At 49.7% G+C, this 12,800-nt stretch overlaps 3 protein-coding genes across 3 annotated transcripts; 1 reads left to right on the forward strand and 2 right to left on the reverse strand.

Moving 5' to 3' along the window:
* Positions 1 to 2,814: 2,814 nt before the first annotated feature.
* MRS44_013996 (uncharacterized protein) lies at positions 2,815 to 3,743 on the forward strand (the record flags this gene model as incomplete). Its single annotated transcript, XM_065617433.1, has 2 exons — positions 2,815 to 3,162; positions 3,276 to 3,743. The coding sequence occupies 2 exons, from the start codon at positions 2,815 to 2,817 to the stop codon at positions 3,741 to 3,743; spliced, it is 816 nt and encodes a 271-aa protein (XP_065473505.1).
* A 670-nt stretch (positions 3,744 to 4,413) lies between these two features.
* Positions 4,414 to 4,880, reverse strand: MRS44_013997 (uncharacterized protein; the record flags this gene model as incomplete). The annotated part of the gene is made up of 2 exons (XM_065617434.1): positions 4,414 to 4,490; positions 4,541 to 4,880. The coding sequence occupies 2 exons, from the start codon at positions 4,878 to 4,880 to the stop codon at positions 4,414 to 4,416; spliced, it is 417 nt and encodes a 138-aa protein (XP_065473506.1).
* A 5,667-nt stretch (positions 4,881 to 10,547) lies between these two features.
* MRS44_013998 (uncharacterized protein) lies at positions 10,548 to 11,695 on the reverse strand (the record flags this gene model as incomplete). Its single annotated transcript, XM_065617435.1, has 2 exons — positions 10,548 to 11,088; positions 11,151 to 11,695. The coding sequence occupies 2 exons, from the start codon at positions 11,693 to 11,695 to the stop codon at positions 10,548 to 10,550; spliced, it is 1,086 nt and encodes a 361-aa protein (XP_065473507.1).
* Positions 11,696 to 12,800: the final 1,105 nt, after the last annotated feature.

The raw sequence follows: 12,800 nt of genomic DNA on the forward strand, positions 1-12,800 counted from the left end.
CCTATTAATTCATTTGCGACATCGTACCAGATGGTCTCATATACCCTGCCGCATAAGCTGGTTGGCATAGCAACTTCTCTTACCATGAACAAGTTCTCACCTCTCCTCTCCATCTCGCTCCTAGTCTCCCTGTGGATAGCGACTGTTGTCCCTGGTCTATATGACCACTGGTAGTTGAGGAACATGGGTATGATAGTATCATCTTCGATCATAGGGCCCTGTACCCACATGTTTCCTTCGGCAAAGTGGTCATGTTTCACTACACCTGAATCCATAAACTCGTTCATCCACCCGTGCGTGTGCATCCTGAGCATCCGAGGATGCCCGTGTGGGCCAGGGCTATCCGGCGACGCGAGTATAGACTTGTATAGCCTTATCTCCTTGGACTCCTTCATTACTTCCCTGGGGGGAACAACCGCTACCCATACCATTATGGGATGCTCCCTCTTCCACGAGGCGTCCCACGGCCTTCTTATCCTCGCGATCCACCTCTCAACGTCCATGCCTATGAACATGACCTTGTTGTTATCCATCATCTTACCCGTGAGCCACTTCGACAGCCCGCCCAGGTCCCTGACGGGGTTCAGATATCTCTTCTTCATCCAGTCATCGGGAACAACCCCAAGTGTGTACAATAGGGATGCCGCGTCGGAAGCGGATAGATAGTCCAACACCAGTGACATGACTGGGTACGCACACATAAGCTTATTCATCTTAGGGTTGGCCTAACTGCACATTGGTGGTCGTCCTCGTATATTTATACCCGCGTAGGTACAGTGGCGTGTGAGTTTCGTGTCAATGCATTGACTTTATTAGGCCCTGCCATGGTGATCGCCTAATACTGGGCGGAGGCTCGAAAGGCGCGACAGCGAAAGAATCACGATGGCTTTACCTTTAATATCTAGCCCACGCCCGTGCCCATTTAAAGGATATTCCTCTGCTTTATTTCCAACTATCTCCAGGATTATTATAATAATGAGTTTGACTCTAACCCTAACGAGTCGGCAGCCTCAAGTTTTCTTGCCCCCCTAAGCCTCGTGAAAGATAAAGCTGTCTCGGTACTTCACCGCGATATCCTTCAACCGCCGAGCCCCGTTGAAGTCTTTCTCGTACTCGTCACCCCAGTGACAGGAGCGAAGAAATGTAGTCACTGCCCGTCATTAGGTTGACGTGATCAACAATATTTGCCGCGTGACGTCTCTCATAAGAGGGGCAGCCTGGTTGGCCTCATTCGTACACTAGGTATTTCCTCGATCCGTGTAAATCACGCATTTGGTTTCTGGGTTTCTTTGCTTTGCCGTCTTTCGGTCCATATACTTCTTTGAAGATAGTTGGTCTTTTAACTTCCTTCATAAGAGTCGCATTTTGGGCAGTCACTTGGTCTGTAATTTTGCGAGCTTTCTTCGTGACCGTACGGACTCAAGGAGGCTCACGAGCGCCGAGGCGAGCTCGCCAAGCTCCGTCGGGGACGAGCCAGCTATGGGAAGTCCAGTGACCCCGACCTCTACAATTCCGACGAATCGGCTGAGATCGTCGTCCGCTGTCACACGTGTCCGACCTGGTTACATCGGGGCTACGTCAGGAGCAGGGTCAGGCTGAGTGTCAAGTGGTCAGAACTTGTCGTGAGGTGACCTTCAACGACGGCCTCGGTGAGGTGTATGGTTGGTTGTGAAGGCAAGGTCAAGGGTGTTTCCGTGTGGATTTGTTGGTATACCTAGAGTGTTTGGTAGAATAAGGTAATTTTCCGACGACCAGTCCGTAATATTTCGACTCCGATATGTGGTATGCTAAGCATAGTGTACGCCATTAAAGTCGCCGGCGACGAGGCAGTCTTTAAGGGCAGGACATCAGCAGTATATTTAGGGCATCGCTCTCGTCGTTCCAACGATAGAAATTGACTATTCCTATGCTATTGCTGACAAACCATAGAGTGTCTCGACTTTAAAAGGGCCGAATTTGGTCTTCTAGAAGCCTCGGGTCTCGTCGGGCTGTCTTCTGGCTCAGTTATCCCGTCAAGGGCCAGGCTTCAAGTATAACGGAGAACACGATATTAACCCTGAATACCTAGCGAGTCAAAACTGCCGACGAGCCTGGCGACTTTCGATCTGGGAGCTTAAGAGTACGGGCGCGCCGGGCAGCCCGGCAAGCTGCCGACTCGAGCCGCTCAACGCACCACAGCGACGCTCACAGCAACGCCTCAGGCGCCCCCAATCATCAGCAGCGTCATACTCACTCTAACCACGAGGTCTAAATTCTTCGCTAGCCATTGGGCGAGGTATCAACCCAATTTATCATTGGCCACGCCCACCGATTCACCTGGGAGCTCTCCCGATAAAGCATCAGCGACCGGTGGCCGCCCAATCGGCGACAGAACAATCGAGACTGCACATCTAGCACGCCTAATCCAAAAGAACAGCAAACTGATCAAGCTAGCCATAGCCGTGGTGGCTCAGGCCAGAGAGCACGGCGAACTCCCCGAATAGAAGACAAGCCGATTCCCTAGTCCCCCCCAATGAATATGTTACAGGTCTGAATGTCCGCCGACAGAGGCGGTTACGACGTGGTTATGCTCTAAGAGCCCTGGCTCTAACTGGCACACGCCGGGGTAGAAAACCACCTCCTAGACTAGCATCCCACTCTCCCGGGGGCTGCGCTCCAGGGGGAGACCGAAATCCCCAAGCGAACGGCCTCCATCAAGGAATAACTTGAGTCCCTCAAGGAAACGGGGCGGGAGGGCCCAAGGGCTGCCGAACACAAAGCTCTGAGCTTGGCACGGCTGCCTCGGGGCTCGATATCCATTCCCGTCCATTCAGTATGGACTTAATGCCTGATGAAATATGTTGGGAAATATTTGCCCAAGTTATATATCATCTCCTCGAACATCAGTGCACGGTCACCCCTACGCTCCACAAGAGCCTGGTTTCGACATCTCGCACATGCAAAAGGTTTTATCGCCTCGCCAAGCCCTTAATCTACAGGACGATTGCCATTGAGGCATTTGATGACAGAGAGGAACGCTTTGTCCAGCTTGCGAGGGCTTTGGTCTCAAACTCGCAACTAGGGCACGACATCCGTACAATTATATTGAAAGATAGCGATCATCATGGAACTTACGGCGATGACGACGCCTTGAAGCAAAAATGGCTCTCACTTGATGCGCCGGTGAGTTTCAAGAAGCGGAGTTAGAAAGAACTCGGAAATGAGTCGACAATAGGGCTGGCGCCTCTTATCTTGGCATTGACACCCCGGGTGCGACTGGTTGATTATGCACATAGCGAGGATGGGCAGTGTACTCCTTGGATTCTAGTGGACGCCCAGACTTGGAAGTACCTCCCCCAGAGGAGTTCTATAGGATCTTTACTGCGGATGAAGTGGAAGCCATGGAGGCACATGCCCTTGCGCAAGAGAGCAATGCGCATAGGGGTTACGCAAACTATGGGCTACCGAGCCTGGAGGAGGCGCGCACCAGAACTGAAGATCCTACTGAGGGTAACACGCCCATCCATGTCCTCGGGCCAGTCCTGCTCCACCCTGCCCTCACAACTCTGCGTCTATACGGAGTCTCCTTGCTACAGAACTCGATCATGAATTTCAAGTTCCCCAACGAACTATGCAACCTGGAATATCTCGATCTTAAGGAATGTCTATTTGACCATTCTAGTCTGAAGATCATTCTGACCCGCTGCAAGAAGCTGAAGTGGTTATCGATGGAATCGGCCGGCGAAAGAAGACATGAGTTTTAGAAGGATGGAAGTTGGGATCTCGGCCTGTGTGATTTCGGCAATGTCCTGAAGAAGCTGGGCCAGAGCCTGGATTTTTTTTAACCTTAATTGCGGCCATTCCGACTTACCTCATTTCCCTATAGGGTAATATTGGCACGACGCTACATGATCTCAACGGTCTCTCACATCTCAAAATTCGCCTGTCCGATCTTGTGGAGACTGAGAAGAAGCAAATCGCGCCCCTAGCCGGAGCGCTCCCACCTACGATCGAGACGCTACACCTTTACTGGGACGGCAATGCCTACAAGTATAGCAACTACAAGAGATTCTGCGATAAGACCCGCCGGGCTGTGTTTAGGTTTTGATGGCGGTGGATCAGGTTCCAAATCTACGTTGGGTCAGTATTGACCGAGATGGGGAAGAGGGAAAGGATAAAGAGCCTGAGTGGGAAGAACGCGTCGAGGGTTGGCGTGGCAAGGCAACACAGGAGTACTTCTACTTCGAGCGTCAGCCTGATGTAATGAAACAATTAAGTTAGGTGGTCTATATTCCTGAGTAGGGCCGAGTAGCTTTGGATAAAGTGAACTTATTTTAATATAATTAACCCTAAACTGAAATGAGTCTACCTTTTCATGCGTTTGCCCTTCCCTTCAAGTTCAGGAGCCAATAGAGCATCTCGCAAATAGCGATATTACTCCTTTGTAGCTTTCACTTCGTATACCAGACATCTGGCCTGAGCCGTCCCTTCGACTCCAACACTATCTTGACCTAAAAGGGCGTAAGCATTGGTATTTTGCTAACAATCGATAATAACTCACAGGCCTCCCAAATCTGCTCAAAGACAGATACACAGGATGGGCCTTCTGGTCCAAGTGGCAGCCGCTTTTCCTGGTCGTCGCCCTCACAGCCCGGGCGCCACGAAATAGAAAAATCAAATTTAACTCCCCAGCCGTCGGATATTCCAGCACTGATGCTGCCGACTGGAGCTCCTAGCTTCCCTTCTCCCATGAACGCTCCACACCAGGTCTGTGCAGCTTTCCTTACGCGTGTCCTGTATTCCTTGGCGTGGCCCGGCAACTCCTTTGGGCTTAGGCAGGTCTTGTCTGATAGAGTTGACTGAGTTGCTTTAGCTGTTGTTACTTTCGTTGCTTTACTCATTGTCACTGTCGTTGCTTTAGAAGCTGTTGCTCTCGTTGATTTAGCTTTATCTGACGGGGATGTGATTAAAGTAGTCAGCCGTTGAGAAGCAGATATAGGAGAGGGACTCCCGGGCGATATCGTTTGTGATGCTCTTGTATCGGTGGAAGTAGACGCTGATATCTGAGTAGGGTCTATGGTTCTTATCGTTTTGGGCGTAACTGTCGACAGTGCTTTACTATTTAATAAATCTCTAGTTTTGCATGTACTCTCAGATAAATAAAGTAAAGGAGGACAATCGCGATTCCAAAGAGCTGAGTATTTTGGCTTTTTAAATGGAATCTTATAAAACGTGTTTGGGTAAATCTCATCGATATCTACCCCGGGATTCCATGATTGAATTTCTTCCCGACTAACGCCTAACTCATTAAATATTAGTCCGAAAGTTTGGTCCGCTTTGGGACCCCAAAGGCCGTATTCGAAAGAGCAGGCTTGGGTAAATGATGCAAAGGCTAAGATATGAAGCTTTCTCATACTTCATCGGCATAGAGCATTGCTATACATATTTTAAATGGCAGCAAATAGATGGATAAATATATATAGCTAAGAGATAATAAATGTCCGAGAATGGCTGTTATTAAGTGGCTGATTCCAGCTCTTTTTAAGTCTATCATGCGACCTGCATGCTATATAGCTAAAGCTAGGGAAGTTTCCAACGGCAGCCCGTTGTCAAAGGCTAGCGAAGCCAATTTCAATGCCTGAGGTCCGCATCTGGCGTGCAACAGCCTTCAACGGCACTATGCAACGGCGTGCAATAGCGGCTTGCAACGGCCTTCGGCCTTCTGACTCGGTTATCCCAGTGCCAGCACACTGGCCTCTTTTCTGGGCTTTCTGCTGCCTAAGCAGAAGACTCATCCCTAGCTGCATCATGGGAGGTTATTTTACCTCTCAGGGGGGCTTAACTTCTCCAACCTCCGTCGAGAAACGACAGGGAGCCATTCTTTTCCGCCTTCTGAGCGGATATGGAAGGGATTGGGCTTACAGATGGAAAGGTTTGGGTTGTGTCTGGGGAGGAGTACGGCGAAGAACACGGCAACGAATTGCCAAAATTTGATTGGCAAAACAACATTTAAACCCAATAGTGGCAGAGGTTTCATGTGGTTAGCTAGGATGGCCTGGCGGCGAATACGCAGCAGCTTTGGGGGGCGAATAGGGGCCAGGACACGGGTTTTCAGAATATCTCAATCCCTTAGCTAGCAAAGCATAATAAGAATTCAGTAGGGCACCAACCTAACCACAAAAGGGCAATCTCCCATGCACGCAATCAGATATCACTTTAAAAATCCATATTCTGACTAGCAGTTCCATATTACGCTCCCACCCACGCTGCAAACTGCTCTCGCCACGGCCTGTCTCCTCAGAGTAATAAGGACGAATGGATCTATTTTGGCAAACTAGACTACTAAGCGCTATAGAGAGTGTTTGAGATGTCGAAATGTTGAACCTCAGTGTCGAGAGGAACTGGCTTGCCGGGCATCACGTACACAACTTCGACAGGAATCGAATCTCCACGAACGAGTATGAAGACGAAGATCAAAACGACTTCAACACATTCAAGGATTGCCGTGCATATCCACCACTCTTCCCGTTCAATCGCCTTCGCGAAGACATGGATAATCACAGCGATCTAGATCATCACCTCAGAATAACAATGCTGCAACCCAAAGACTTCAACTCACCTGAGTCGTGTTAATTCCCCATAAAGAAACCGCGACCAAGAGAGTGTGCACAGATCTGGCAAGAACCCACGGTAGCTTGATCTTTCCACTGTTTTCTAGGGAAAACAGGATCAAGACTGCCACTTCCAGTACGCCCCAAGTTGCCAGCAAGCCTTTCAAGTATTTCTCCCGCCACCACAATGCATTATACTTGACACCGATGAAAAGACATACACAAAATGCCGAAATTGCGGACAGCAGGTAGATGTCACCTCTCTGGTATGTAGTAAGGTGGTCCATGTTGTCAAAAACGAATATGGTAGTAGGGAATATGAATCGCAGCTAGTGGGGAGGGACAACAAAGGCTACACGAGGTCCTATTTATGCTTGCAGCCTGAGGGCATAAAGAACATGGCTCCACCGCACCACACAGCGCGTGGTTGATGGAACAAAAGAACAAAAACCAAGATGTTTGTGTGCCTCCACTCCATCCAGTTTGCCAATCTCAGGGGCTGGGGATCATGACCAACTACGCACGAACACCGTGGCCTCCCGAGAGCTACTGACAACCGCCTCCTCGACGGTAGGGTCAACCTCTGGTCCGTCATCTCATCCTAACCATGCTGATTCTTACGACGATCCTTCGACACTATTTTCTTGGCCTTCTTTCCCCGGGGGAGATTATCCGCCCATTGGCCACGGTCCTCTACTGCAGCAGCCGAGCAACGCCTGTGTCGCAAAAGGTACTATATGATCTTCACCGGGCTGAATTCGAAAATCGGCATCATTGTAGCGAATTCATTCGCCCGTCTCTCGACCTCTCTGTCTCACCTATCCCGTTGACATTCTCTGCAGTATCCCTTCCATGTCCAAACATAGGCCTGAGAGAGTGACTCCTCTCCTTCGCGACTTTGAGTCTGTGTCGCTGTCTGAATTCTCTGGGCCAGAGTCCCTAGAGCAGGTGGCACCTGCTGCGTCAATGGTTCCCAACAAGACAACGCATCTATATGGAAGACTAGCAAACAGGCCCCTCAGCATTTGATCATTCGTGCTGCGGATGCTGACGACATAGATATCCATGTCCAATTCACCTGCAATCGACAAGCTGAAGCTCGACCTCCGGCTCCAGGGGGGCCATGTAAGAGATACCCTTGTTTGTAGGGCATGGAATGTTCAGAGTACCAGCGTCTCGTTTCAGGGTCGAGAAAATCTCTAACCTCTCTGCACTGAAGACCTGACTGGCGGCACCGGTGATGTTTGTGAGAGCAGGAAGAAAGAGGCCCAAGATAGATATCTGTTGGGATAGCGCTTCTTGGATGAGAGGAGGGCTGATGTCTCTGAGAAGCGTCATGACGAACAAGTATGAGAGGGAAGGACTGCAAAGTGGTGAGTCTTTGGAAGTGATATGTCGAACAAGAGGGGGATAAGTACCATCCTAGGGGGAATATCAGCATTCTTATTTCTTCCAGCGTCCCCTTAATTGATCAGCTGAGGTAGACACAGGCCGCGGCGTCAACAACACTGATGTGAATGCAGGCCGCATCAATAGCGGCCGTGTTCTGTAGGTATGCAGCCAAGCGTGCTCATTGCAAGTCATGCTACAAGAGCAATCAGCCTGCGAGCCACACGCAGTTCCCTATCCGATTTAGCCCAGTATCAGTCAGCCGAAAACACCGCGTACATCGCAATCACATCAAGTTGGATGATCTTGCATGTGGACTCATGATGAACTCCAGAGGGGGACGTGCGCTCCTACTAGCCACTGGAAGGAAGGGAACTGTTGGTACGAGGGTTTTGAATCTGCGGGTGGCTGGGATGTGATGCCGTAAATGGCATGCCGAGAGACGCCCTCTTCCCACGCGATGTGGCCAGCTGACACACCCGAATTGTATCTCCAAACAGTTCCAGTTATCGTATGGGAGAATGATATGTTTTTTGGGGCCATTCTGCCTTGATTTGGCTGCGTGATGAACATGGAAGTTGGTAATGATTCTGGTGGGGGTAGACGGGAAAGCGGGGTAACGTATATGATAAGCGAGTGAGCCAGTCAAGCGAATGAGCCACTTGTATTTCTCTGTAAAAAGCTAAAATTTAAAAAATTATTAAAAATCGAAATCTAGCCTAAAATAGTTATAAACTTAGAATTATGTTTATTATATAATCTATTACTTTATAAAGTCTTATAAAAATTATAATTAAATTACTTAATAGGGAGTATAAAAGAAAGTAAATCCGCACTGTATACTTAGCTATTTCTCTATAAAGGAATTTTTTAAGAAATATATAAAAATTATTTTTAGGTTTTATATACAATAGGGATTATAATGATACCTTTTTTAGCCTTATAGCTATTTTATTAAGAAAGTTAGCCTATATAGGGTAGGCTATTTTTTGCAGTACAGTATAGTGGCTCACTCGCTTGTCTGGCTCACTCGCTTATCATATACGTTACCGAAAAATGTGTCGTTCCTTTTTGTAGCCTCACACTGCCTTGCAAGGTGCTACACTCTGCACCTATCGCCGTGCCCTTGGCCGAGGGAAGAGAGAGTTACATCGGCTAGCCACCAGGACAAACATTAAATACTTTGGATGTTTGTTACTCTATCTTTTGATGTGTTAGGGCTTGACGTGAGGCCACCTGTGTGACACCAGTTACGAATCGTCCTGGACTGGACGAGGACGATGTCAGCATGTTCGAATCTGCTCCTAGGCGAAGCTTTCTTCTATAAGTCATTTGGGGCCTTTATAGACGTCGGCCTTTTGAGCCATGTCAGTGTCAGTCAGCATGGGTCGTTGGACTGGAAGATAGGAGAGAAAATAAGCTGGGGATCCACTAGCTCTAAGGCACGGAGTGCAATCCAAAGGCATCGTTAGCGAAGACCAAAAAGAACCACAAGTAGTTCAGGCAAGGCTGCTTGTTCGAAGAAGTTAAGGCAAAACCCTTCTCTCAGCGCTCAGCGGCAACAATGCGACCCGCCCCGCCAATTTTAGGCCGATTCAGGCTGCGCAACTTCATTGGGCGTGGTTGCCTCACAGCCTCCTTGTGATATGACCACCACAGGTGGGGACGCACTCGGCCACACAACTTGGACCTCTCATCATCACATCGGCGCGTAGGTCCTCACGAAAACTGCCTCCAGAGCCTTCTTCTACGTCAATCGATCGATCGCTTAAGAGCTACTCCAGACAATCCCATCGTCACTTCATGCGCGAGACCAGCTGTCGAAGCCCCTTCAAAGATGGCTTCTTCCCCTACCTACATCCAGCTTGCAGCCTAGTCAAGGCTCCCCACACCGCTGGGACGGCTTCCGGCAATGGTTGCGCGGCGTTAATCGGACACGCAAGATTTTCGAAGGTGCCTTCGATTCTTCCAAAAGTCCCTGGCCTTCTATCAAAGGCGGGGACAAGCCGGTGGCGGAATCTAGCGCAGATCATTTCCTCGTCGCAAAGACTCAGACGATGGCCACGCGCGCTACACACCACTGCCTGGACGACTTTTGCATAGACCGAAACTCTATGCAGCTTTCTTTGCAGAGTACATATTGGCTGACAAAGTCTTGGCTTCTACGGACACCTATCCGGGAGTTTGATCCTCTTCAATGTCCTTTCCCAAAGGGTGCTCTGCTACGAACCTTACACAGATTTCTCAAGCCTTCGCCATCTTCTTATTTGTTTTCTAACTTCTCTCAGCGGGTCTCTCACTGGGTCTGCGGGTTACAGGTGACAGAAAACAGGTATACTACAGATGCTTTGGTTCACGTTCGATCGGATAAGTAGGGAAGCAAAAAACGACAAGGATGACTGGCAAACTGACTGGATCAGCAAGTGCATGTGAAATAGGGACATGCTGCACCTCGCCCGTGGTACCGGGGCTTAATTGTTACACTCTAACATCCATAGCTTATAACCATAATCTTGTGGATAACCAAGTGCTCGTAAAGCACGAGTTCTTTCACTTATCTGTAGCATATTAATTGTCAAAACCCTCCCATTGATAACCATAGCGTCGAGCTATTACGTAGAGCATGTCCTCCAGTGCCAACTTGTATAATGCATCTTCCACAGTCCTATCCCTCTCCTCCTCCTCACCGAGCAACTCGCCGCGCTCCACGAACTGGAAAACACAGAGTCGACCATATGCCCTCCAATAGTCTCGGGCCATGGAAACCACTTTCCCATAACCTCTGTCTAGGTATGGGGAATGAGGAGGCTCCGAATTGGGAAAGACGGTGGCATAGATGCGTTGCCAACGCTTTGCCTCGCTGAGATAGATTTTATCTCGTCGTTTCAACTTTGACTCTTGGTAGAAGTTGATGCCCTGAATGGGCTGTGGATCACGAAGCTCACACGTTCTCTCCAAGATGTGGCTATCACGGCTGGACAGTGAATCAAAGGTCTGAGAGCAAAGGGGGCAGTAGGGGGGCTTCATGTGGTGGCTCCGTAGATGACGGATAACGTCTTCGATGGACCGCAGGTCGTATTGCAGCAAGCATTGCTGGTATCTGGCGGGACTATAAACGTAGAATGGGCAGGCCAGGTGGAAGTATCCGACCGGGGGGAGACTGCGATAAACCCGTCGATGCCGTCGTCGCTCTCCTTCCAGTGTGACGTCCGGAGTCGCTTCCGGGGGGGTAGACTATCGTCAGGCGGTAGAACATATCTTGCGGATCTCATCCAGGCATCCAGAGAATCCAGGGAAGACTTTAAAAGCTCCGGCCTTGAGCTCTGAAGCCGGTGGTCATGTGATAAAACGTATTCTTGGGCGGCGCCTGGCGAGGAATGCTCGCTATCGCTACATGAACTATCGTCAGAATCGCTGCCACTAGTCGAAGAACTGCTATCCAAGTCATCCTCTGAACTGTATCCGTACAGCGAGCTCTGCGAGCTGCGGAAACCTTGGTTCCGGGCATGGGTCACGGGTTGCCCAGACCGCTCCCGTTTGATGCTGGCTGAGTTGGCAGGGGGCGGGGATTGAGATGATTTGCGTTTAAGGCCCGCACTAGGACTAAATGGTATTTGATAGATGGTAGATGCCGTTTGAGTATCGCGGTCCTCCTTTGGAGTTGATGGTTGGCCGGGGCTACACTTCCCCTGGCACGATAGAATTCGCCGGGTCATGTTCTTCGGATGAGGCTAGTGCAAGGGCTTCGTCGGGGAGAGAGGGAACCGCCTTAGGTTGTGCCGAGCAAGGTGATCGCTCTTGGCTTTAATAGCTGATCCTGTTTTGCGCTCTGCACAAATATGGCCGAGCAAGGTTTGGTCTTCCACACTACACCTGTGGTTTTGGAGGCCTATATTGGGCGTCGTTGTCCTGTGATCCTTGCTCGAGGCCGCAGGCGTGATCCGGTACCTAACTTGGGCACCCCCTTTGTGGGTCACTGCTGGGAAGGAGCGGCAAGTAGTCCATTGTTGCAGTCTCATCTTGCAGCACTGGCGTTCAAATGGGGCTCGCGAACCGTCCTAAACGCGTAGTGTCCCTGGGTTTCTGTTCTTGCAGTTACAGGAACACACACCTAGTATATGAAATGATGGCTGTTGCTTTCAGATGACAGGCCAGAGAAGTGCAGTGGCTTGCCAGACATTCAAGACGCGTGGGTACGGCTGATGGCTATGATAATGCTTCATCGTGAAAGAGACTTGCGTGCATAATCGGCCATGAGAGGAGAGGCGCCAGGGGTTGGCTTTAGGTGGAATAGGCACTGTCGAGTCACGGCTGTTGTCGACGTAGGATGGAAAAGATTTGGGATAACGATGAGACCGGCGGCGGAAGGATGCTATCAGGCAGGCGGCTATAGTCGGTGCTCCCCATACGTCAGTTAATCAAACAAAACAATCATACCAACTGAGTTGGACGATTGGAGAATGAAATTGAATCAAATCATCCGATTTTCAGAGTTGAAATGGTTGGTATACTGTCTTACCCCTAGAATCTTAATATGCCAGGGTTGTCCGGTTGCTGTCCTATACCACCCAGCCCAAGATAAGTGGTATATTATTATCGTAGGTGATGGTACTCCAGAAGGTGGTATTTACTAATACAGCCAGTCCGGATTCGCATCCCCGGTAACCTTGTCGCCGACAATTTCGACCCCATGCCCAACACCGACGTTGACGCCGATTCCTTCAACCTTCTAACGACTTGTCCAATCCCGGACGGTGACCAAGCAATTGGGAGAGGCAGCCATTGTGGCATTACTCGTAAATCTGACTTCTGGGGAACTTT

Source organism: Fusarium solani (assembly GCF_023522795.1).
Source record: "Fusarium solani strain SB1 chromosome Unknown bctg00000009, whole genome shotgun sequence".
NCBI lineage: Eukaryota > Fungi > Ascomycota > Sordariomycetes > Hypocreales > Nectriaceae > Fusarium > Fusarium solani.